The sequence below is a fragment of the Manacus vitellinus genome, unplaced genomic scaffold (assembly GCF_001715985.3).
Source record: "Manacus vitellinus isolate BGI_N305 unplaced genomic scaffold, ASM171598v3 scaffold_57_pilon, whole genome shotgun sequence".
Taxonomy (NCBI): Eukaryota; Metazoa; Chordata; class Aves; order Passeriformes; family Pipridae; genus Manacus; species Manacus vitellinus.
This window is the reverse complement of record NW_021940666.1, coordinates 302,538-329,592: the sequence shown is the minus strand read 5'-3', so window position 1 is coordinate 329,592 and position 27,055 is coordinate 302,538. Positions and strand designations below refer to the sequence as shown.

General features: G+C 45.5%; 1 protein-coding gene across 1 annotated transcript in view; it reads right to left on the bottom strand.

Moving 5' to 3' along the window:
- Positions 1-25,619, bottom strand: part of WT1 (WT1 transcription factor) — a 31,703-nt gene extending 6,084 nt beyond the window's left edge. The window contains exons 1-7 of the mRNA XM_029963266.1: positions 25,583-25,619; positions 24,130-24,252; positions 23,815-23,917; positions 17,849-17,926; positions 8,781-8,883; positions 7,273-7,423; positions 416-505 (exon numbers count right to left, since the gene is read on the bottom strand). Coding sequence (XP_029819126.1) covers positions 416-505; positions 7,273-7,423; positions 8,781-8,883; positions 17,849-17,910 — 406 coding nt within the window. The 5' untranslated portion in view covers positions 17,911-17,926; positions 23,815-23,917; positions 24,130-24,252; positions 25,583-25,619. The remainder of the gene's footprint in view (positions 1-415; positions 506-7,272; positions 7,424-8,780; positions 8,884-17,848; positions 17,927-23,814; positions 23,918-24,129; positions 24,253-25,582) is intronic.
- Between the last annotated feature and the right edge of the window lie 1,436 nt (positions 25,620-27,055).

Sequence of the window (27,055 nt, the reverse complement as noted above, 5' to 3'; positions counted from 1 at the left end):
TTTCAGGTTATGCACATGCACCTATCAGCATTGCCACGTGATTGTTGACACACCAACAGTAATGCTTTTCAGGTTACACATTGGCAACTTTTTCTTGTAGAACTGTTTAGTTTTTAAAAATAATACATTCCCTATATCGGGCATACAGTATGGAGTAGTGTCATTAAGAAAGCTGTTTCAAGAGATGCTGTTAGGAAGTAAAAGTCACCTGTACAACCACAGTAGTGCTGAAAGGTTAATTAAACAAACCAGCCACAGCCCTCTCCTAAAACTAACTTCAGGAATTTGGCACTGTGGGTATTGTGTATGAGCAGACAACATTAGAAAATTAGATATATATTTAGAAGTATACTTTGAGGTCACAATTCACACATAAAGATGAGCTCCAATTAGTAGAGAAGTCTTGTAAACAAACCTGTGTGTCGTCTTTGGTGCCGTTTGAGTTGGTCTGAACGAGAAAATCTTCGTTCACAGTCCTTAAAATCACACTGATAAGGTTTTTCACCTGTAAAGGAAAAACAGTTTATCAGAAAATGTGACTAAGTAAGTGAATATGTCAACTAGAATCAGAAGATGAAACCTGTTGCTCTGAAAGTCTTCTCTCTCTATAGCAGTCTAGTGGTAGACCAGGCTTCATTTGCTTTAAACATAAAACTCTGTTGGAAAGGCTGGCACAATTCTACTGCATTGACACTGATACCAAATCTGCTCATTCTAAGAAAATAGTTTATTAGGTTAAAGCTACAAAAAAAATTCAGATTGCATGTTTTTTTTAATTTTTTTTTCTGCTGGAAAAGAACAGGAATCTCTTGGTTTGTATTTCTGTAAAAACCACATTAAACCCTTTCCACCTGTCTCAGTAATACATCTTTTGTACAAAGGATCAACTTCTAGTTTGCTCTAAATTGGATTTTAAGCAAAAACTAAACAAATTACATCCATGTAGATGGCACTAAATTAACTGCACTAAATTAATTAAAAGAAACTGAGCAAAATTCAACCACAGAAAAATGCACATTCTTCCCTAAAACACAAATAAGGTTTCTTCCATAAAGTACTATTAAATAGAAATTCTTATGTAGCTGCATGGATCCCACAGTCAAGGTTATGAATTATTCCAAAGCCTCATGTACATATAAACTCTTCCCCTCCTCCCATCCAGGTCAGCAGAGATTCCCAGGGTGGGTTTTCTCTGGGACGAAAAGTGAGATTCTGAATTATTTAGAAAATGAAATCCCTACAAGCTAGTCTCAAATGAACATGGTTTTCAATGCAAGGGACTTCACCAACCACATAAACATGCAAAAAGAAATGCAGCAACCAAGGAGTTTGGGGAAAAAGGGAAATACTGCCAGCACGTAGCAAAGCGCAAGGTTGGCGAAATTTGGCCAGCACAAACCAGAACAACTGCTGTTATAGGAGGAGCTGTATGATCCTTCAGATCTGATTCACATCTAAGACTAAGGTCCCTTTGCACAGCACTGAAATCCTGCCAAAGCCTCAGATACAATTACATTTATTCCTACATAAAGCCTGGTTACAGTGGCATAGCACAGAGGCCTCAGCACAAGCAGTAATGAAACATCTCCCACTGCAAAGCTGGGAGGATCCCAGGCTTTATCTGGAAGGTACACACAAGTGCAGCTGGGACCTGCTTTGTCTACTGTGGGAAGCTGAGATGTAAACCAAAGGTTCAGTAGGAAGCACCTACAGAAAAACATCAGCTGAAGTGGTTTATTATTAAATCAGTGGGTTTAATCTCTCTCTGTATAATTTTAAAAACACATCGGTTTGATAAATGTTCATTGCAAATGTCTACATTTCTGATTCTACTATGATGAGGAAATGTATTCTGGTTTCATTGGTATTCCAAGTTTTGTTTAAAGCAGAGGCCTTCCAATCCAGGTGACAAGGAATAAGCAGCATATTAAGGAGAGCATTCCAAATTCATACCGCTATAGCTGAAATCAAAACAAGCTAACTTCCTGTGACAGTCACCCAAAGGAGTTTTACTGATTCTCAGACCTAGGTGTGGACAATTTCCATGTCTGCTGTGCTTAATTTATTAGCATGAGAGATTAAAGTTGCCACAGGTGTTTGAAATAGTTCCATACACTTTGACCGCAAGGACTCCCTGGGGGGGGGCCTGCTTTTCAGAAACCACTTACTTCCAAGGAATTCAGCCCTTTGGCAGATTTAAGAGGGGGAATGTCAGCAGAGCAGAATGCAGTGACAGGATGATTGTCTGCTAATTGCAATATAAACGCAAAAGATGGTTAAGGAAGTATTTGAATAAAACAGCATAGTGGGTCTGATGGCACACACATGAAAGTATTTCTTTAAATACTTTGAAAAACAGTCTTGATTAAATTAAAGACAAATTTAACAAAATGTTTACATAGGGATGTGATGACAGTGCGTGGAAAACAAAAAGCAAATAAACGAAAAGAGGCACAACATTTGGACAGAAATCCTAATTTCCCTTTCCTTCTACATCTTCCATGTCAGCTAGTGCCAAGCAAAATGCCTGCCAAAGCTGTCATATGCCTGTAGCTCCCTCAAGTTTCATCAGAACAGGACAACAGAAATGTCCCAGATTAGAGAAAGCCTGTTAGTACCTCATTAAATTCCTATACCGAGAGAGGTTAGAGCACTGTTTAGTTTCCCCAGGACTATTAAAGCCTCTTCAGTAAAAGACTCGAGTTTCTTTACTTGTGAAAATATCCCATAATGCTGTCACATTCTCATGTGACCACATACAATTTCAAAATAAAACAGGAGATGCAGATGAAGCTTCACCAGCCCTTCCCTCTGGGACTTGAAGGCTTCTGTGATTACTTACATTACTGAAAGAGGGCACACAAAAGAAAGGCCAAACTTGGTGCATAATGAAATAGCAAAGATGAGAGAGGATAGAGGGAACAGCAGATCTTTAACATTTAGCAAAATACTTCCAAAAAAATAAAGCTCAACCATTGCAGAACAAGTGCGAATCGACCTTTGCACATATTGCAATAAATGCTTCTAATAAAATAAACTTATTTGCTCAAAAATAGATAACCTGAACGAGGGGAAGGGTCCACATTTTCTCCAGTGTAAATGCATGGGAAAACAGAAAATCCTACTGTTGTAGCAGTTGCACAAAATATTCATAGTCATTGCTTTTAATTAGGGAGTTCTGCAAGAGCAAAAGCCCATCACTAACAAGAAAACATGAGGAGTGGAGGCTGACTTTGAAACCAGAGACTGACTGCAAGTGTGAATGAGAATCTGATGGTTGGTCTATTCTTCCTTCACCAGTTTAAGCCCATTTTCTTAAATAAGTATACCCACCTAATCAAACAAGCACAGCCTCATGATCACAACTTTGCCTCGGTAATACAACATTTTTTTATTCAGTATAATTTGCTTTAGCAAACTTAAATAAAATGTATGTTTATTTATTTAGTAGGAAGCCTCTACCGATAACATTTTCTGTCATCTTCACACCATAGTTCAGCTGTGACATGTCATTACTGTGCTGAAACTATCTTGCATTTTAAATTCAAAAGTACTCCTATTTTACTCTGTAGAAATGACAGCCTAAAAGCAGTCCATGCTGGGTGAGGCCAAAGGCCCATCTACTTACATCTCCCAGAGCTTCAGAAATTCACCACCAAGACCTGAGTCCCCTACCACATAAAGGACAACCTTCCTGATCTACAGATTCTCATACTTCACTGTAGAAGCTCATACCTGCAGTTGAGCATATTTAGGCAAAAGAATAACCCTGGCAGAGTATATTTCCTCTGCAAACATGCTTAGCTCTGTGTTAGAAGAAATCTAGTTTTTCCAGTGAGTGGCACTAAAACCAAAGGGTCTCTGGCAAGAATGCTGATGTTTCCACCACAAGTGAAATTTATGGAGGTCTAGACATCAATTTGTTTCTGAAAGGAAGTGTCTGAAGTCTGCCACAGAATGACAACTCACATTATTTGCTGTACTGTTGAAAAGTTAGATGTATTTTTTGCATTTCCTTTCAGGGGCCTATCTGCTGCAGCAAAATAGAGCGAGATAAGAAAAAAGCTTTTTTGGCTGTACATGTTTCAATAAAGGCATTGTTGAGAATGAATAAGCAGTCTTGGAGGGTACAAAATGTTAACATATTTTCAAATGAGGCTGTTTGAAACTTTGGGGAAAACTGATTATAGAATTCAACTTTGTGTTTCAGGGCCTTGTTTGGTTTTGCAGTGATGCAACTGGTGAAGAATGGAAGATCTGACGAGCCAGTCTTTGTATGTATCTATTACAGAAAAAAAAAAAAAAAAAAAAGGTAACCTAGAGCAAACATTATTCTGCAAAGATAATATCTGTTGGTTTAATATTAGATATATGTAACAGCTTGTTTTCAAATCACGTGTTCATAATTTTAAAACCTGACCTACCACTACACTGAGATACTTTAAGGTGGAAGAGCTCCAAACCCATGAGTGAATCCAGGACCACCTTACAGGAGGAGCAGTAAAATTTTATATTGGCTAAGGAGAGGTATACCAAACACAACCCAATTATCCTCCACTTCAGCTGACTTTTGACAGCTCCCCTGATTTTAGATTGGCTCTCCAGGATTCTTCTCCATCGAAACAATGGAACAGAAGAGGAAGAGACACATCCTTTTGTTTATTAAGAATATTAGGTGTTATGGTTGCCAACTGCTTTCTGCCTAACAGGCTAATTCCACCAAGCCCAATTTCTTTACCTAGTAGAGAACTCTAGAACTGGGGTTTGGAGTTCATTGGGTTACAAACAGAAAGATGATCAGAGAGCCCAAGAGACACCCATATAATTACCAACATAAACCAACAGCCTCACTGGAGTCATACTGGCCTCTTAAGGCAGCCCCTGCCATACAGAAACAGCAGAGGGAGAAAAGAAAGAAGGTGCAGAGAAGTGTGAACTGTATCTACCATAACTGGTATCAACAAGACACATTCTCCATAGTGATGACTGATCTGCCCTCGGACAAAACTGGTTTACAAATTTTGCTTTTCAAACCAGGGTTAGAAAAAGACGTGGAGTTACAAAGGAGACTGGAAATGGATTTGCATCACAACAGTCAGTTCAACTGCCCTGAAGAACATGGGACTGGAAATGACCATTATGGCCACTAAGTCCAGACCATCCACACACCAAGCAGCCAAGAAAATATGTTAACTCAGAAATGTTCGCAGACTACCCACTCCAGATGCTCCCTTACAGCATAGTTCACCAAGCACTCCCAAAACTAGGACTAAGAACACAGCAAGAGACAGGAAATGCAGGGCATCATAATCTAAGCCTCTACAGCAGCTGGGAATTTGGCAAGTAAAATTTCCAGATCATAATAATAGGAAATGTCTAGTGCCCATACAACAGGTTGAGGACAAAATCCTGCCAGCTGATAAAGGGAAGAGCTCCCTTATAATCCTAAATCTGAATGCATCAGCCAGGCAAGTAACTCAAGCAATTTTCACACCAGCAGTGCATCATCCCTTGCTTCCTCTGTTTAGCTGCAATCAACCCTAAAATCTTGCATAGCAATGTTTGTATCAGCAAATACAAGCTTTGCAAAACAAGTCGGCCTCTTACGGAAAGTAACTTGAAAAGATTTGAGAAATAAATAAGTTTTACTGTCAACATATCAAAATGCTTGGACAGAAAGGTCTGGGCCCCACCTGTACAGAAAAGACATTTGAAGGGAAAAAACTGTCTTTCCTCTAACCTGTTCCACTACAGCATAAACCAAGTGTGGGGCATGTATGACCTCAAAGACAATGGGAGAAGCCTCTCTAGGGGTGTTAGACAGCCATAGGCATATCCCCAATGTCTTTTGGGGCTTTTGTGACTCTACAAGCCTAGATTGTATGTGGTATAATTCTGAAAACCTTCTACAGCTAAGGAAAAAAAATAAAAATATATAAGTTGAAGTCCTTGTGATTCATCCAGAAATAACATTGTGAAAGCCAAGCAACTAAATGGAATAAAATACAGGACCAGAACAACTAATGACTGTTAAAATACAGAGTAAATCAATTGAGGAATGAAAGAAAAAGTGATTAGGATTAAAATTCAGAGCTGGTTAGGCATACAGCAGAAACACTGAATGCAAAAGATCTCTAAATTTTCTTGTTTCCAATTTATTTACAGAAAATAGAATAGCATTTCTGCAGACCTCTGTCTCTAAAGATGAAATCCCACTTACAATCTAAATTATCTTGAATGTTTAATCTGAGCAATGCTGAAGATGGCTATCGGAATATTTTGACACTTGCCCATTCAGAAATTAGAAGTGCTTTGTGTTCATTTCTCACCTGTAAGTATTTTATGCAATTAACTAACCACATGATCTCCAAAAGCAAAAGTTTGCAACTATCTTTTATGAAATATTTGACAATCTCTTAGGTCACTGCAGCATGGACTGCCCTTCTGTTCTCTCTTTCATCCCTTAGACTTTCTGGCGTATCAATGGCTAACAGAACATCTGAATTCACAGATTTTATCCACAGATTTCTAGATTAGCACAGAAAGAACTGTATAAATAAAAATATGAGAGGCAATCCAAAAAAATTCGTAAGGATCATATCTAAAGACATATCACAATTTTACATGTCCAACAGTATAAATCTTCCAAAAGGGGAAATAACTCTGCTCTCTGGCAAGGTGCAGAAGAGCATTTGATTTCCACATTTTGAGCTGTAATTTTTATTGCCCAAACTCAGAGAGAATCCAGACCTTAGCCTACAAAGGAATGGTTTCAGGCTCAGTTTTTCATGGAAAGATCCCATAGCCAGGAAGCTATTTGCCAATCCCTGCCTCCACCCCCCCAACCAGAAAAGGCTTACCCAGGAGAACAAGAGGATGTTAAATGTCTAGATTCCTCTTGCAGAAGAAGCTTCTTAATAGTCAACATTAAATAAGATTTGGGGCAAGATTCAATGTTCCCAAATGAGGAGGAAAAGAAGGAAAAAAATCAAAGGGGAAAACAACTCATAGCCCTAAATGATGCCCTGTAACAGTAAGGGAGGGAGGGAGGTGAGCCACTTGCTGTCAGTGGTGCTCTGTGTTTTTCTTCACTAGATTCAGAGGCTCTTCTGCATCCAAAAGAGGGATTGCCCAGAGGACAGAGGACATAGGCATTCCTCTGACAGATTCTCACGGTTCCCTGACCTGGCAGTTCACTTCTTGCCCCCTATGCTATTTTAAAACCCCCCTGCCCACCTTGCTGTGCAGTGCTGCCCCGTGATTTCTACCCACCAGTGTGCTTTCTGCTGTGCATCTGCAAGTGGGACAACTTGAAGTATCTCTTGTTACAGCCCGGGTAGGCACACATGAAGGGACGCTTCTCATTCGTCTCACTCGCCGATCGGACAATGGTTGGAGCGACTCCTGGCACCCGCCGGACATCCTGCAGTGACAGAGACCTGCTAATGCAACCTGTGTGTTTTCCAGCTCCTACTTAGCATATTCAAAGACAAACAATCAGAGGCACTTCGCCAGGACAAAGAGATACTTACACAGATCACACTGTAAACAGGCAGTTTTATTTGATTCTACATTAACGATCTGCAACCTTATCATACCTTAATCTGTTCTCTGCAGAGTGTCACAGTTATTCGAAGGTGAAATACAGTGAACTCAGTGAATTCTCTCACCAATATTTATGTGTAATGGCTCACACTGTGACCTCCTGTATAGCCACACAATCCCGGCAGAACTCTTACTGGCATAGGAAATAGTTTTAAGCTTATACCAGATAAAAGCATGAGCCAGAGTATTACTATCCTCTTTATTTTAAATGCTCATATGAAGTTAAAGGACAAGGAAAGTAATGTCTTGGATTAATACAACCTGATTATAAACAAAACAAAAACAACTGTCTAGGTGGAGCTGATGAATAGTTCGGCCTTAATGCATTTTGGCCACTGTCACAATGTTCCATCAAAGATGATCTCCTCCTTCTGGGACAATTAACTTCCTTAAACAATGTCAGCCACTTACTTTTATTCACTCAACAAAAGCTGGCTCAGGAACCTGTTTCTGAGAGCTTGACATGGAATAATGACTTGCTAAACTATACAGAAAAGGAGAAAAGATGCTATCTAAAAACACTGATGTACGTTGACAACACAGAGCAAGAAGAGACAGATATTCTGTAATGACTTTGCCATCAGTTTTAAGAAGGTATATCTTTTACAGTGGTATTTATTAGTGATATGACTGTCTCAGAAAGGAGGAAATTAACTCCTGTGAATGGTAAATTCCTTCCAAATACTCACTAATTACTTAGTCATTAGGACACGATCACATATTCTAATTTGTTTTAAGGAAATACGCTTAAATTAGTAAAGTTTCAGAGATACATAAAAGCAAAATGTCATCTAACAGTTTCACACATATACAGTTATCAGACACAGTCCACTGCAACCACAGAAGCTCCACAGGGTCAGAGTGATTGGAGCCAGAAGCTGGAAAGGGGATATAGTATGTTTGGGACCATCCTGAGAAGGATGGAAGGAATATTGCCATGCAGACATAACTTTAGAAGAAGAAATGAGGAATTTTAAATGACTGTGTCAGAAAGAAATCTTAAGTTATAGTTCAATGGCTTCGGTGAAGCCAGGACATTTACATGAAGCATTTCTTGGTAACCCAGGGAAACCACAAATCAAGGATGGATTTATAAATACCAGTGAAACAGTAAATTAACGCTATAAACAGGCAGCAGTTTTACTTTCCAAAGGAGAATGCCCTACTGTACTCACTTGTATGCCTCTGAAAACTCCATGGGTGTGTATTCTGTATTGGGCCCCACAGCTGTATAACATGGGAGCACTGTGGTTCTCATTTTCATATCCTGCTGTATGGCTGCAAATAAAGAGGGGAATAATGGAAAAATTAAATATTTTTCAGTACCCAGCTCCAGGTGAGAGGTTTCATTTCTTATGTCAGTGATAACATATGCAGAGTTCCCTTTTATAGCCATAATATCCAAGTTCAAATTCAATTCACCAAAGGAAACCCGCTCTGCCTTCAGATGGATCTGCTCCCACTGGCACAATGCACTGACTCCATACATACATCTATTAGTATCCATCAAGATAGTCCAGAAAAAAAGAAAAAAGAAAAAAGAAAAGAAATTGTCATGATTTAAACTCTGATGTATTTCCACAAAGATTTTAGGTAAGAGGGAAAAATTCACATAGCAGCACAACAGTGTCATGTGCACATGTACACATTATTTATCAGTTAAATGTGGGGCTGGCTATTGCTAATATCTTTTGGAATGAGCAAAATGCCTCAAGTTTCACATTAAGTGCAGTGGATTTTTGTCAGCACCTCATGACTCAGATATTACCAGATACTACCAAGAAAGTGATGACATTTATAAGAATAGCAGTCATGTACTCATAAACAGAGATTACAAATCAGTGTCTAAACTATTTATTCCACATATCAGCTTGCAGGATGCACTACAAATTAACCCTTTATAAAAATAAAATAAAATAAATTAAAAAAAAATAAAAAAAAAACAGTCTATCCCTACTAGGTACAAATTTTCAAGATTTCTCACGCAACACACTAATTTTCAAAATTTGCAACTTTTGCTATGTTTCGTGTGTGTCACAGCCATATGTTTCATCTAATTCTGTTCTTCAAAATCCTGTGTGCTCCTGTCCAGAATGCTGGAACATCGCTGTGTTTCCTGTTTGCAGCCTTCTTAATGTCAAAATTCTGTAAATACATCTAGGTTTTATGTTTGAATGAGTATGTTACATTAATGTGTACATTATCACATGTAGATATATATATTGGCAGTGGTAAGTGTACATGTTTTACACAACACTAGAAATTAGAAAGTGCAGAACAAAGCCCAAGGGCACACATCTAGGGACAAAGATGGATATGTAGGATGTTATCCCAGTCTTTGCCAAATGCTTGCAACAGCAATTTGAAGGGGTCCCTGAGGCCCAGACTCTCATTTCACTGGTCCTTCCTTTCTCTTCGCTCAAAGTTCATGTGCAGAGAGTAGAATTACAAGGAATTTTTAAACCTCTTAAGTGATTTGCAGAACAGGCAGTGGGACTGGAACATGGGACACGTCTAAAGGGTCTGTGAACCTCGGTAAGGAGGAGGGGAGCAGTGTTTGTGAGCAGCTCTGGCTGCAGTGGGTGGGTTGTGCTCCTCCTCACTCAGCCCCACAGCGACTCGCTGGCTGCCACTTGGCAAGTGGGTTCCCTGGGGTCTATTCCTTTGCTGCTTTACACCACCAGCTTCAAATCCTGGCTCCACCTGACTATTCAAATCAAAGCCTACACCTTTTGGGAGGGTATGCTCTGTTTATTTCAATTTTAAGCAGTAAGCAGGTGACCATAATGAAATAAGTTATAGAGGGATGGCAAGAAAGTATCTCTGATCTGTAGTAATGTCTGTAATAATAGATAAAGAAGATGTCATTATCTGATTTAAATGGATTAAACTCTTCTGTAGATATGCACCATGTCCAAATAAATAGGGTCTCCTCTCTCCCTAGGGCCCAGATGTGGCCTTTTGCATCCTAATAAAAGTCACAAATTACCATTTGCTGTTATCATTTGCTGTTACCATTTGATCAGTTCAAGTTCCCCCCCCAGCATCAATTTTTCCTCTCTATTTAAAGGCAGCAAGTCTGTACATGTTAAAAAGAAAAAGGGGAGGAGGAAGGATGTTGAAAACACCCAACATGTGGTGATACACCTGTTGATCACAAATTACACAGTGCATTTTAAAACAGAAATGAAATGAGAACTACCATCGACAGGGAGGAAGTTCTGCAGCAGAAGCTATTGCTGATCTGTAACACAGCAGTAATCAAGGGTAAATATGAACTTCAGCATTGGTCACCCTGAGTAACCATGTACCCTCCCATTCCCACCTGTCCTAACAACCTTAAACACTACAATAAACAACAGACACAAAGTCAGATAAGAGGAATTCCCAGGAGAAGCAGGAATATGCAGTAAAAGCTCACACCATAAAACACAGCCCCGCTTTCCCTCCAAATTCTCATGGTTTTCATCTTTCAGTGATAACCTCTCTTGTAAAGACCAGTCAGTTCTGAAATAATTCCTCCCAGGAATAAGAAACAGAACAAAGACCCTGACTCTGCCCTAAGGAATGGCTCTATGAAGGAGAGGTATCCTCCAGATGATCTCTATCTCAATTTTTATTGCACATTTGGGAAGACTTCCTCAACATTCAGCCTCTTACATATTTCCTCACGTTATTTCTAGTTATACTTCATTGAAACTGTACATACAACTGCAAAGCTGTGAAGATTAAAACCTGTTTTCTGAGCCTCTAGACTCATAATATACTAAGTCCTTAACCAGCTCCCTAGGAGAAACACTTTAATAATCAGGAGCCCTAATTCTCATTTAATATTGGGCACATTTCCATCAGCTTTGGCTGGTACTCAGCGTGGCCATATGGATGATGACAGCAAAATGGATCATGAGAGATTTCTTGGTTAAAATACTGTTTATTCATTATGAAGCACTAAGGAATAATTTGACCTTTGGGGAGATAGGAATTAACAGGTGGATATTCTTTCCAGCCAGTGGGAAACTGGAACACTGAAGGAGGAGTTCTCACAAACCATGCCTACAACACTGCTCCCTTGAACCTCAGCCTTCACTCTGCATCAGAAGTAAACTCATTGTGAAAGATAATTCTTCTTCTCCCTGCCTCTTTACTCCATGCATCCATGATGTATGCCCCAAAATGTGCACCACAGTTGGCACAGTTGGCTTGTTTCATATGGCTGCAACTTATATACTATAATAAAAGCAGGGATAGAAGAACCGATATAAATCTAAATACATTATTAAACTCAAACACCCGCTTGATTGCACGCAAGAGACAATGAGCAGATGCAGTGCCACAAACATGAGCAATACAAGTAACTGATGAATTTATATCTGCAGTACATTAACTAAATGGAAATCTCCAGAGGGTAGGACATTTCTTAACTTTCACCTTTTCTGGTTGGACACTCTGTGTTTAACTAGGCAAAGAGACAACGCCTTAAACACTTAGGGCACCAAATCTATACATATAATAATGAATAATTATCCTGATAGACTCCCAGGATTAGATGACAGTCTAGATCTCCACCAAAGCACATGCTCTCTCTCAGCAGGACAGGCTGCTCAGACAACACCACAGCAGGCCTGGAGAACTGCCAGCGGAGCCACTCGCTGCCCTGCTGCAAGTGCACTCTGAGAGCACAGCCAGAGCTCCTACACTGTGCCTTGCCCTGCTCCAAGGGCTGAGCAGCCCCCAGGAGAAGTCAGCTAAAGCCAGGGGCATGATCAGGGAGCAAACAGTTGAATTAACCAAAAAAATGAAAAAAAAAAAAAAAAAAAGAAAAATAGAAAAATCCCCAGTAAGGCCCAGAGTTACAGTCAGGAGAGACACTACACTGATCCCTCCACAGGTCCTAAGTGGACTCAAAACTAAGCAAGGCCAGATGCAGCCAAACTGGCCTGCCAGGATCCAACACAAATTTTTGTTTGAGCAAGGACTGGAGGATTTGGCCTCACTGTCCAGTTCTGCCTTTGCTTGTAAATATACAGCTCCCTTTAACTTCAATGGGAACTGCACAAGGGCAGAACTGGACTATAAATATTTAGAGTTCGGGTTAGTCAGTGAAAAAAGGACTCGGTGTATTTTATTCTCTGGATCTAGACAGCCAGAAACAGACCTGGAAACACAGCCATAAAATGTAATTCTAGATAACTGGGAAACAAAGGCTGATACTTACACAACACGGAATGCTAAGGAAAGGCTCTGTTTTGTAGAGCATTTAAAGGGCTTGCATTTACCATTAGCCCAGCAAATCCTTAACACTCGGAGAGTAGCTCTTTTAAAATGATTAATCTCCAAGTTGTACAGATTGTACAAAGATTAATAAAAATGAAGGTTTTACAGATGAGAATGTGTGATGAAAAACAGAGCAGCTTTAGAGAGTTGTATCAATTTGAGTGGTTATAAAAAAAACCTCATAAAAGATGACATTCTAATCTGAATATTTTAAAAAATAATCAAGCTGCAATTTCTCTCTCACACCATTTTTACTTTGTTAGACTGAAATTGCCTGTCTAATGTATAAAGCAGTTACAACTTAATCTGAAGAGTTAAGCTTTTTATTATTATTTCATAAACCAAAAAAGGGAAGCTTTAGGGCACACTGAGGAGAGTTAGAAAATTTCAGATGAAATGTGAATACACATTGATTCATGAGATTCAGACTTGGAAGAATAAAAAAAAGCCAGAAAGCAAGATTACATAAAACAGGCACCACATTAAGCCTCAATTTAATTGTGTTTCAGTGCAGGAACAGGAATTTTAGGGTTTAGAAACAGAGCCAAAAATGAGGCAAAGTGAGGGTGTGGGCTAGTGCCGTTGATAACAGAACATAAAGGAAGAGAAGTAGAGCTAATTCCCTCTGCTAAAATATTTACCATCCTAGCACCCTGGGAAAAATAAGTATGAAGACAGCAAAAAGATTCTGATTAGTTATATAGAAGATTCTGTTTCTGCCTGGTTTTTGTCTAACACTATTACAGAGGGTGGAGTATAAAGCTGCATTTTTATCTGTACTTTCCAAGGCAAAGGAATATTAAAAAACACGATTTCACAGATAAGAGCTCTTCTGCCATCTTCAGTGAGAGAACTAGCTGGCTGACGAAAGGAAGGATCTGGATTTTCAGGGGATCTTAGTATTTCTGACTTCAGTAGTCTCTCTTTGGTTTGACCTGAGTGGAATCAGGATTTTACCCAACACTTACTTTCAAAATGAGAGCCTCAGCTATAAGTGGGAAAGGATCAATTCAGTATTACAGTAGGTTATTGTCCATTTCCAGTTCATCTTGACTGCAGAACTGAACCTAAGCAGGAAGTTTTCCACCTCAAAATTTTACTAATAATACCACCAAAGCTAAACATAAAAGCTTTTGCAATTCACTCCTAAACAAAACAAGTTTTCACTGTCTTGTTTTAGATGCAGTTTAAAAGTGTTCTGCAGAGAGCACACCTAGTATGTCTTCCAGTGAGTGTGAGAAAACAGCAATAAATATCAATTTCCATGGAACATGCTGAGTATTTAACACCCAAGCAAAACTAAAAGGGGAAAACCAACATTTTGTCTGGTTATGCACTCAATTTCAGATGACTGTGGGAAATATGGATCAAAACTTCTTGCTCGAGCAGCTGAAGAGACAATTTTGTCAAGTATTGCTGTTGGGAACGTAGCTACACTTCTTGTCAACCATGCCATATCATTTCCTGCTTGTTATCAGTTATTTTCATGTCACTTTTATGCATAACTCACCAAAATATCAAGAGGAGGTTTATAGTCATGAGGTCTATCTACTCTTACAACTACTACACAATGAAGCAGTGTTTTTCATATTGGATAAACAAAAAAAACCCCATGAAAATATTAAGAACAGACACAAGTTGAAAAGGTGCCCACTAATGTGGGACATGCATTTTGAGATGTCTAGGACCTGAGTTCTCAGGTCAGCAAAGGACCCACTGGCTTTCCTGCAACAGTATAAATCTAATCTCAGCAGCTCCAAACAAAATACCACAAAATTAGGAACAAATCATCAGCAAACAGCCTGAGGAGATAAAATCCAGTCTCCCAGGGGTGTTTATTGCCTTAGCAATGAAGCTTTCCTTTTGGATTCTTGAAGCTGCCAGCTCACAGACAACAAGCCCACCTTCCCTCTTGTCTACCCAAAGTTCAGAAGGTGACAGAGAGGTCCCAGGACAAACAAGCAACACAATCAACACACCAGTTCACAAGGCACTGTTCTTCCCTCACCTGAGTTATAAGAACAACCTGAGCTCAATCAGAGCTCAATCGAGTTGGCATCCAGAACCTAAACGAAAATCTAAAACACAGATTCAAGTCAGTTGGACTCTGTGGTAGAAGCAGTGGGTTGTTTTCTTCTCCAGGGACAGCTCCTCGAAGAGAGAAGCTCATCTTGGGCCATCAGACATCCTTTTGGTTTGCCAGCAAGTAGAAACATCTAAAACTCGTGGCTGCAGCCTTTTCTATGTGCTTCCCCATTTACACCTCTCTCCCCTTCCCCTGCCAGTCCGTCACGTTGCTGTATTCTGCCAGAAGACAACATCTCACTTCACCTTAGATGTCTCTCTTCACCACTTAGCAATGGCTGGTCAGGGACTCTATTCCATGCCTTTTACTGCTCACCTCTGCTTGTCTCAGGCCATGCCTTCCACAGATTCCTAATGCTTACAGCTACCGAAAGCACTCAAAGACTAAACTCCACTGACACAAAAGAACTTCTTGCTGTCAGTTCCTCACACACAGAGAGGACTGTTCCTAAGCTTGCAACTCAACAGGAATGGTTTTCACAATGACTGAAAAGGACACAGTTTTGGACACCTGGCAGTGCTCCTTCCTCAAATTCGAACTTTTAATCTGGGGTGAGGAGATTCTGGAGCTCATCACTCAAATATTGGCAAGAACGTAAAGAGCTAAAACTAGAATGCTCTCAGACAAACTGCCAGGTAAATTCAGCATAGAAACTGCTAACTAACACTGCCTGAAATGCATGGCAACAGCTCCATTTCAGTGTGTTAAACTTGTGCTGAACATGAACCCAGAAAGCAAGCTACTGACCTGGGCTGCTGTCAAGTATAAAGTGTATGACCTGTAAGTTTTATATAATTGCAGAGTTCTCTAACTGTTTGCAGAACTCACTGGCAACGTCTTCTTCCTTCTTATAATGTGCCTTATTGAAGCCAGGAAGAACTGCTGGGGAGAACTGAAGGCGAGGAGCTAAATAGGGACTGTCATCGTTGGACAGAATCTAGAAGCTCCATATTTCAACAGAAAGATTGATTCCAAAATTCTTAAATTACAACTACAAGGTTGAGAAAAGCATCTGAAATACTAAACGCCTGGAAATCACTTATGAACAGTTCATATATTTTGAAGATGTAAATCTGGGGAAGAATACCTTATGTTCATGGCAACTGAGATTGGAGGTACTGTGTATTGTAACTCTCAGCCAGAAAAGACAGATAACTATTTTGGCTCATATTACCAGTGATGAGGCTATGTCTAGCACTGATTTTCCACAGATTCTACAATCTTGGCCTATACCAAAACTTTCAGCTTTGTTTTACCATAGATCATTCATCTTGATTTTTTCCCCCCCTTTTCATGCATCCTAGGTCACATACTTTACACTGCTAACAGTCTGACTCCTGGACAAGTAAGAAGCCATTTATTTTGTTCAGTACTCCTTTAATATTTCTATTGTGACTTTTTTTTTTCACTGAGTTCCCCAAAGAATAACCTCTTCCTTGCTTTAATAACTTGGACCTCGGTCAAGGTTGATGTGTTTCTCCATTTTGCAGGATATTTTCTTCAGAAGAGACAAAACAGTGTCTAATACTGAAATGACTGATCTTTAAAGGGTACAGTTTAAAGAGGAAATAAAAAACACTTATGTGGGAAAAAAAAGTAGGAAATAACCTTTAAAAGAGGGGATCAGCAGCAAAGACAGTGAACTGTACACAACTGCAGGATTTTTGGATCTTCTCTAACCATAAGAGAGCTCCATGACAGACCTCTTCAGGCTCAATTCTTTCCTTCACTTCAATACAGATAGTTTACTATGTTACTATCTTCTCCCTCTAACCTTCAAACCACCATTTGTGAATGAGCTAGAAGTAGATCCATAACATTTTATTCCTTCATTACACGACAGCACTGTACACAAAGCCCACCTTGAACAAGAATTTTGACATTTATGGACAACTGCATGAAAGCACAGATCTATGCATGAAAGCACAGAGCTATGCAAGGCTTTCCTCGGCCTCTCCTGTTGTTCACTTGGGGCAACACAAGCACAGACACTGAGACCATCTCAAACCTGGCAATACCCGCCTTCAGCGGGGGGAGTTTTCACAGCCAATTATCTACTCAGAGCAGCGAATTATCTACTCCGTGGCTTTCTCTTGGCTAAGATGGAAAGGTGGCTCTGTCACTCATGGTCGCGATCGCAGACGAAACGAGGTGAGGACACGGCTGTGCATCAGCCTCGCGGGTCTCGGTCCTGCCCCACCCGCCGGAGGATCCCCAACCCCGGCAGGGCTGACGGAGGCACCGGGCACAGGCACCGGAGCCTGACCCCCCTCCGTGGGCCGCCACCCCGGCGGGGCCCCGCGGCGCCTCGGAGCCTTCCTGCCCCGCCCAGGCGCAGGAAGCCCCGGCGGGGGGAGGCGGGCCGGAAGCCTCTTCCCGGCAGGTGGGAGGGCGGACAATGGCCGGGAGGAAGGAAGCCGGGAGGCGGCCGGGCCGGGACACAGGACGCAGGGCCTGGCGAAGGCAGGGAAAGGGAAGAGGGATGGTAGGAAGGGGGCGACAGCTCAAGGAGGAGAGCGCGAAGGGGCCGCGGCTGCTCCTCTGGGACGGGCCCAGGGACTGGGAACGGGCACAGCCCATCCCTGCCTTGCCCTGCCCGGGGACCCCAGCCCGACCCCGGCGGGACAGGGCGGCTCCGGCGCTTCGGCCCTGAAACATCCAGGGCTGGGCTCCATGGGCGCGGCACCCCAGCCCTCAGCCCAGGCTATTGCAGGGATTATCAAAATCCCGGCAAACTGCAGCCAGATGATGAGCCATTCTCAGGACCGGACAGTATTCTGTTCGTGCAAGTCATGGGATTCAAGACGTAAAATACAAGATTAAGTTAGCTCAGTAACACAGCTACACTAGGGCAACAGGTTAGAAGGGAACAAAGCTCCTTACCCCTTCAGTGTGGATCCCAAGTTCATTTGATTCCATGTCATGCATTCAAGCTGCGAGGTCATTTGGTATAAATTGTCACTGTTGAGAAAACATGTAGAATTAGAACTAAAGTTACAGATACCAAATAAAAAACAATACCTCAAGATATCAACAATTTCTTTGTTATTGGTTTTAACTATTACTATCTAATAGCAGAAAGTAAATTTATATAATCCCTCTATCTACGCATTATGAATTAAAAAAAATAATAAAAGGAAATAGAAGAAAATAAAGGCTGTGGATCGAAAAGTCCCTTTGAATCTGCAAGCCTGACGATTTTTAAACAGCTGGAAATGGAGACATAAAACTTCTTCCTTACAGAAAAATTATATCCGATATTGACACACATAATATCCGATATTGAAATGAGTAAAACGAATATAGGCAGCCGGGTGGACTAACGCAGCGGATTATTTGTTTTAAAAAGTCAAATCTGTTAACTATTTTAACCAGGAGTGTGAGGGACCACGTGGGTAATGGAGTGAAACAGCTATCGTGACTCATGATGGATGTTACTACATAGAGGGGCTTGACAAGCGGGAGAAAAATGGAGTGGCTGGGCGATAAACGAAGCTCGCCGCTGGAACAGGCTCTTTCCCCGCCGGTACACCACCGAAGGCAGCCCGGCGCGCGGGCGGGCAAAGGACGCGGGCAGCGCGGCCGCGGTGCGGGACGGCGGGAGGCGGCCGCGGAGCCCCGGGAGTGCCCGAGTGCTCGCCCGGCCCGGCAAAATCTCCAGCGGGCCGAGGAGGTGCCGCCTCCCGGGCAGCGGCTCCCCCCGGGCCGCCTGCGGGGCTCCCCTCTCCGGGGTCTCCCCGCCAGCGCAGCTCCCCGGCGAGCGGCGGGGGGACGAGGCGGGAGCCCCCAGCCCTTCAGCCGGGAGATGTGATTGATGCCGGGGAACAGCCGCGCACAATAAACGCAAGTCTCCCCGTTGATTAATCACACCTAAAATCGCTGGACTTAGGCGGTGAATTTATCTCATTGTTATTAGAAGAGGGTATTTTTTTCTTCTTCTTTTTTTTTTTTTTTTTTTTTTTTTTTACTTCGTGGCAGGTAGAAGAGACCTAAAAAAGCCAGATTCCAGTGGGAAGCTTTTGCATATAAAAACAAATTAGGTGACTTCAATCTCGAAGTATGCGTAATATCATTTGTCAGTATCACTGGACACTATTATTCATTAGTATGTCTGAAGTGCTATTATGCTACTACAATGTCCTGCATATCAGCTCAGGAATTGTTAAACTCTCCTGCAGTTTCCCCATTTGCAATAGCAGTCCGTGCTGGTCTGTGCCAACTACGTTTTGCAATTCCACGAATTCTTCCTGTAATGCTGCTGTAATTAATTCCTCCAGGACCCTGATTTTTATTAGAAGTGCCCGCCCGATGCATTTACAGCAGGAGATTTCCCTTTAACTTTCTTTCGCTTGACAGTTCATTTATAAGAGCCTCCCCCACAATATCCACTTTTTTCCCCTCCTTTGCTTTTTCATAAAGCAATACACTTATTCATCTTGTCACAGCTCGCAGCCACTGTATTCCATGCCGCCTTTGGGTGACAGTGTCCAAAACAAACCAGCGCAGTGCCCGCGGTCAGGGGACACCGCAGCCCCCCTGGCCAAAATCCCTCCCGACCCCCCCCGCGGTACGGCCGCGCTTCGCTCCTGGCTGTGCAGCCGCAGCTGAACGGCGGAGCCCGAGCTGCCTTCAGCCTCCGAAGGGAGCCCGGAGCGGCTCCCGGGAAAGCTGGGCGTCGTGGGAAGCACTGGGAGATACAGGGCGAGCGGAACTCCGCTACTCGGGCTAAACCCCGCTCTACCACAACCGGTGCCTCCGGAACGGGACGGCCGCAGGAGAGACCCGCAGCCTTCGCACCCCTCGTCCTCCCTGTGCGGTGGGGCAGGAGCCGGGGATGAGTGAGGGGGGAGCAGGTGCCCGGGCGCGGACCCGGAACAGAAAGAGAAGTTTGACTTGAGGCCCCGAGAGCGGATTCCCGCGGGATACGCTGCCGACTCGCGGGTGTGGAATACCCCGGGACAGGGGTGCCGGCGGAGGGGTACCCGCACCCCCCTCACAGGGGCTGCAGAGGCGGTCTGTGCGATCTCTGCTGCTGGCAGTCGTAAAGGGGAGAAACCCTTTTTCTATGCCGAGCCGCGGCCCGTCGAGGTTTCCATCTCGAACAAACCGGAATTGTCCAAGCTTTGGCTAAATCGTGGGAATCTGCCCTAGGAGGGAGGCAGGTGAGCATCGCCGGGCTTCGCGCCCCTTAAAGCCGGAGGCAGGAACGGCCGCGCCGGCGACCACCGGGCACCGACTGGGATTAAACACCTCGCATCTGATACGAGAGAGAACAGGGCGTCCCTAACGCCATTTACACCTGGCCATGGCCTATTATTGACAGTACCGTGAGATGATCTCATGGAATTAACAGCTCCGCTCAAAATCTCGGCTTTGGATGAGGTTTGAATGATGAGGAGGAGGAAAGCGGGGTCTCCAGGGATATGCCTGCGCTGATTCCAATCTGAATCCTTGGCCCTTCTAACGGCCACAAAGAAGACACTAAAAATAACTTATTTTCATTACAGAGATGCTTTTAAAGAGAAACGAGAGGAAGGGGGGGAACATTTCTACAACGGGGATTAATGTAAGTTGGAGTGGAATAAAAGGAAGTCAACGCTGAGCGAAAAGGGAACTTAAAAGGAAACCAGTAGTAGATCATATAGAGTTTGTTTTGGCCTGCACTGCAGTATTATCGAGTTCTTGACCTCTGCACAGAAACAGCTATAATCTGAACTGAGACTCCTCCACTTTTAGAGTCTTTGCAAGTGTGACTCACAGTAAATTTTCAACATCGAGCATGTTTACTACATTAAACAGCGCGAGGTAGAAAAGTTCACATCACCATTTTAATGGACTCACAAACGCACACTTGTGATCTGCGCGGGTTTGTCATCCGTGTCCAGCTACCAACCACAGGCGCAGGGCTCCTTGGCAGCACAGCGGGCCGCGCTATAAACAGAGAGCAAGTAGTTGCCGAGGCGAGAGATTTCAGAGATAGTTTTGCTTCCAGTATAAGAATTACGATCTTTTAACCATTTCCTTCAAGCTGCCGCCCTCCCCAGTGCTTTGCCTCGCTACGGGAGGGATGGCGAGGCCCTCTCCCCGAGTGCCCCCGCACTGGAGACGGGCACCAGCCGGGTCGGGAGCTGTGCTGGCGGAGGGACCCTCCTGCCCACGCCCACCCGCGACCCTGCGCGGGTCCCTCGGGGAGCGGGGAAGCCCAGAGCGGTCCCTTGCAGCCAGCCGGGGAGATGGTGAGGAGCGGGAAGAGAGAGCATCAGATGGAGGTGGCTTCCTTTACACCTCCTCGCGGTGCTCTCTCGCTTCACCTCTGCCAGCCCAGGCATCGCCCTTAGGGCCGTGTTCGACACGAGGGTGTGGCCCTGACAGGACTAAGCAAGGAGGAGCAGATCCACCTTGGAGTGGGCGAGGGACCACAAACAACGCCCGAGAGCTACTCCAGAGAGGAGGTGCTGCAGGGCAAACACCGGCCGGCGCATCCCCCCGGAGAGAGAGGCAACACCTCCCGACCTCGTCTCCTCCGCCACATCACCCTCCTCTCCACTGCTCAAGGCGAACGATAGCGCCTGCCGTCCCCAGCCAGTTCGAGGAAGGATGAACCACCCCCCCTTCCAGGGATGAGCATCCATCACGGCCGGCCCCGGCGCTCGGATGCGGCGACCGAGCAAATCACTTGTCAAAGCAGAGCTGTCAAACTTCACCCGAACTGCGAAAAGTGAAAGAAACCTTCGCGAAGGAGGTGCGGAATAAATACGGTCTTGAAAAACAAACAAACAAAAAACAACAAACAAAAAACAACTTAGCCAAATCAATATAAATATGGATAAGGAAGTGAGGCCTTTTTCAGGGTCTTGGAGATGCGGCAAATGAATCCCCTCCCTTTCTGCACCGCAACTACTCATCCACAGGAAGCACACTTGTTTGTTAGGAAGATCGGGTTTTTTCCTAGGCGTTTTTGAATGTGTTCATTAGGAGGACACTTATTAATCTCCTTTATTAAGGGGAGGCCGCACCGAGCTCGCCCACCTGTGCGGGCCTCCATGCGGGAGCTCTGTGAGGCTGCCCTCGACGTGGAACAAGTTCTGCCTGACTTACACCCCCACACATCAGTACTGGCTTCTGTGAGCTTTAAGGGCTTAAATTCTTATCCTATCGGAGTAAACCGTAAACCTTCCAGGGAGTAGGGCAGGATCAAGGCTGAGGTCGGGAGGAAATCCGACCTCAGGTGCGGGTCCCAAAGCGCTGGGCGGGAGGTGGCCGTGTTAAGGCAGTGACACCGCTGTGCTCACCCCCTGCCCCACGCCGCCTCAGTGGAGGCACATGGAGGAGAGAGCTCTCGACACTATCAGCGATCTCCTATCGGAATCACATCTCCCAGGTGTTGCCGCTTCCAGGAGCGGGGCGATGGGGAGCCCTGGGGTCTGGTGGGACTGGGTAAACGGTGTCTGCCCGCGGCCGCTCGGAACTGCCGTCTCCGAGCCTCCCTACAAACCATATTTATAGATTTCCCTGCACGGCGAGCAATCTCTGTCACTTCAGCGCAGGAGTTCGCCCCGCCAATTATTCTGCAAGCTAATCTCTCTGGATAGACTTCTTTCCTTCCTTCATTACCTCATTCCCTCCTTCCCTTGACGTCAACTCACGTTCATTAGCGAAGGGGCTTCTGGAAGTGACAGAATTTTGTTGTCTCACGTCCAGTGTTGATTAATCAGAGATGATATAACCGGCCTACATGAGGAGCCGCTCGCGGCTTCCTTCTCAGAGGCACATTGTTTTGTGTGCGAGAGTTACTTAGCAACTCCAAGATACGGGACTGGCTCCAAGTTCACAAAAAGTTGAAGAATAAATTTTGGGAAACTTCTTTTACTCACTAAACACATTGTAAAACTCCAACGCCCAGCCCCCATGTCAGACCGAAAAAAAAAAAACGGGAAGCCGCGCTTGCCACAGGCCCATCTGTTGGCAAAGAGATTTCGTTGCTTGCAGCAAAGCTCCAGGCGCACCTTTCTCCCAGCAAGGAAATCCGATAGGTTTATTGCCCCGATTTCAATAAATAACCTCCCTGCAGGCCAGTTCCCATCACTTCTGGGAGCCACCGGAAGGGCTCTTGGTCTGCAAGACGAAGCCCTCAGACGGACCTGAGTTTTGATTGCGTGCCTCACGCTCTGCCTATCACTGTTGCTCACCAACCAGCGCTCCCACACCTTCCCGGCCTCGAGGGAGAGCTCCGGGGCTGCGGGAAGAAGGCGTAGGGGCCGGGCCGGCAGCGGGTCCCTGTAGCCCCAGAGTCAGCTGGGCTGTCCCGGGTAAATCCCACCGGCGTGGTTAAGGGTAAATCCCAAAGTTTTTGCACCGGCGGGCTACCGGGCAGGAGTGTTCCAAGGAGAATAGGCAGCCCGGCTCCCTTCTCCCAGAGGCGGGCGGCACCTGCCGCTGGAGAGCGGCTCTCCCGAGCCCGCCCGGGATGCTCTACCAGGGCCGCCGTCCCCCGCGAACTCCGGCTCTGGAGGGCGAGGAGACCGGGAAATCTCCGGGACACGTCGGGGCCCGGGGTGGAAGGCGCGCAGTCTTTTTTTTCGTTTTGTGGGGTTTGTTTTTTTGGAGGTTTAGTTTGTTTGGGTTGGGTTTTGGTTTGGTTTTGGGGTTTTGGTTTGGGTTGGGTTTGTTTGGTACGGTTTGGTTTTTACGTGCGAATCCTTTTTTTTCTTTTGAGAAGGATAAAAATAAATCTGTTTCCTTGCGTAAAAGACAAACTGTTTGAACGGCATGCGGGGGAGAGAGACCGCATCCCAGCAACAACCCGCGCGAAAGGAGGGAAGGCAAAGCTCCCCTGCCGGCGGAGGTACCTGTTGTAGGGGGTCCGGAGGAGCAGGGCCTGGCTGCCCGTGCAGCTGTCGTGTGGGGTGTGACAGCCGTACACCGGGGGAGGCACCGAGTATTGCTGGTCCCCTGCGGAGAAAGCGGCAAAGAGTTAACCCCTGCGGTGACCGGCCGCCCCTCCACTCGCCCTGCGCTGCAGAGCGGGCTCCAGGGCCCCGTCCTCCAGCATCTGTGCCAGGCCTGCAGGGGGTTAGGGCAGCGGTGCGACTCCGGAGCCACCCCGGATTGCCAGCCGGGCGGCAAAGTCCTTCGAGACGGGCTCCCGCGGAGGCTGAAATTACCTAGGGAGGGCTGCTGGCTGATGGGGTCCTCGTGTTTGAAGGAGTGGTTCGTAAACTGAGCGGCGGGGTGAGACGGCGTGTGGCCATAGCTGGGGGTCCCGTCAAACGCCACGGTGCTGTAACCTGCCGAAGAGACCACAGCGGGGTTAGCAGGAGCCCCCCGACAAGCCCCTCCGAGCAGGCGTCGAGAGAGAGGAGCCCACGCCCGGCCGAGCGCCGCGGGCTCCCAAATACTTGGCGATTATCGCACCCGCGGGGCTGCTGCCGGCGCTGAGGAAAAGGACAGGGCCAGAGCGTGCCCCCTTCGTTCACTCTCCCATCGCCCCTCTCAGCACACGCACTTCGCAAGGCTGCGGGCGCGGGGACCCCCGCGGGACCCCCCCGCCGCGGGCAGAGCCGAGCCGGGCTGCCCGCTCCGAGGGGCGGAAAGTCGGAAGTCTCGTTCGTGCTTAAAGAGAACAGATCGGCTTCGGTAATAAAAAGGATGTTTTCATTAATTGTTGCTCTTATTAAAGAGGAAGATTCCCATCTGCTTAGTGTACTCATCTGGCGTTTCCAATTTAGAAGTTACCCTTTAATCTTGCTTTTTTTTTCTTTATTTTTTTTTAAGAGCCGCTTTCTGAAGAGTCTGCAATAAAGAGGCGGAATGTTACATGCAAAAATAAAACTCCTCCTTTCAGTGAAAATTGCTCTCCAAAATAATAAACAGCCTATTTTGTTTCCTACACCGAGCAGATTCAGATGGAAAGAGACCACCTCTGCTGACCCCGGGCCGACACGGAATCGTAAATCAGGTGCTTGGACACCAACTTTCATTAATGACTTGGAGCTGGCTAAACAACTTCAGCTAAAAAAGTAATTACAAAGTAATATTATCTCGGAGGCTTCTCGGCTCATCAGCATTTACCCCGAGAACCAAGCTCCTCCAAGAGTCACTCAAAAAAAAGAAATAAAAAACAAACCAAAAACCAAAACAAAAAAACCACAAAACAAAACAAAAAGTCCGACGCGGGCTGGGAAAAGAAACCAAAGGGACTACGACCGCTTCCTCCCTCACACTCCTCTCCCTTAACCTGCTTATTCCAGCACGGTCATCCTCCACAGACCCGTCTGGATGGGCTGTGTGGCTGGAGAGGGATTTTATTAGTAGAGAGGGAGCACTCGGGATTGTTTTCAGGCGCTTCTCTCAGTTCCCCTTCGATGCCGGGTGCTCGGCGCAGGGCAGGTCTCTGTTTCACCGCCGCCGGTCGGTGACCACAGCGGGTTTCAGGGAGAATAAAATGCAGAGGCAGCAAAGGCATCCGAATGTTGCTTCTCCATTTTATTCTCTTTGCAGACAGGCTGGATCCAGCGACATCACAGGATGTCATTAACCTGCGCGGCTGAGCGGGAGAAACGAAGGGAGCAACGGGGAGGGGAAAAAATATAAGCCAGAAGACTTTGAAACCTTCACCTTCTCGATGATTTTAGGTCGGCCCTGAGACTGCGGGGCTGGGATAGGAGTGGGACTGGCTTGTTCCCAGCCACATGTCTCTCACATCGCCCTGACCCTAAGAGCAGAGCTCCTGTCGCGGCGACTCGAGCAGCGTTGACAAGCCGGTACCTTACGGGCTCCCATCCTACAGCTGTTTCTCGCTCGTTATCTCCTCCCTCAGCCCTCAGGGTGGAGGCTCAACCTTCAACTCCCTTTCCCCCATTTCCCTGTGCCTCTTTTTTAACTTTCAGAAAACACTGACACTTTCTACGTTACTTTTGGCCCGCCACACAGTTTCGGTGACCTTCAAAACTCAGCTCAGAGCAGAACGAGGTTTTGGCCGCATTTTCCGGTGTTGCCTGACCCAAAGCTTCAGGAATGTGATAAGAAAGTTGAGTTCTGAACCGAGCTGCCGATAGCGAGGTCTCTTTAATTAGGGCGTTATCAGAACCAGTCCTGATTAAAATGTGCTGAAAATAATTGAAAGTTGTACATCTGTTGGAGAACAGGGCCCGCTGGAGGCATCCAGTTGTTGGAGGAGCCCAGCTGGATGAAAGGCGAAGGAGAAGAAGAAAACTGGGCAGAGGTTTCAAAGCCTTAGTTTCCTAACCCCCACCCCATCCCAGACTTGGCAGAAATGTCATCGCAGAGCCAAGGTAGCATCTTTCCCACGGTCGGAGGAACCGTCTAAAAAAAAAAAAAGAGGAGTTCAACCTTGAGGAGAGCCAAAGCAAGAACATTTTATCCATCCACAAAAAAAAAAAAAAAAAAAAAAGGCAAACACCCTTTGCCGAATTGCTCCTTGCCGAAGGAGGAGCACCCTCTCTGCGTGCCGCCGAAAATAATTGTGGCTAAGCCGCAGTGCTGCACGTGCGGGAAGGGAAACCCGAGTCGAGGGGATCCCCCAAGGCCCGCATCGAGGCAGCTCGGCCTGGCAGAGCCCGGCAAGGAGCCGGAACACCGTCCCTGCTCCCCGCCACGGAGCCTTCCCCAGGCTCCTGCGGGGCCTCGGTGCCCAGGGCCGGGGAGGTGCAGAGGTGTCAGCCCTTCTGCCCCGGCTCTCCGGGCACGCACAGGTGCGGGGGTGTGCGGGGCTGGTGGTGCCGCAGGGCGCCGAGCCCGAGTAAAGCCCAACGTGGTTTAACCCAGCTTTGGTGGGTTAAAGGCTCCGTTTCTCCTCGGGGTGGTTAAACCCGGGCGATGGTGGTTAAGCAGGATGGCGCGGGGTCGCAGCTATTTTGTCCCTGGCTAACGCAGGGCCGAATTTATTTCCCTCACCCTTCCCTCCATCTTCTCGTGGCTATTTCGGCCCAGCGATTACAAATCCTCTCCGATGTCTAAAATCCTTTCAGATGTCTTTTACAACTCCCCGGCAGAGCCCTTGTCCCGGCGGGCTCTGTGCCGCTCCCCTCCCGTCCCGCAGCCGGAGCCTGGGACCCCGCGGGACACGGA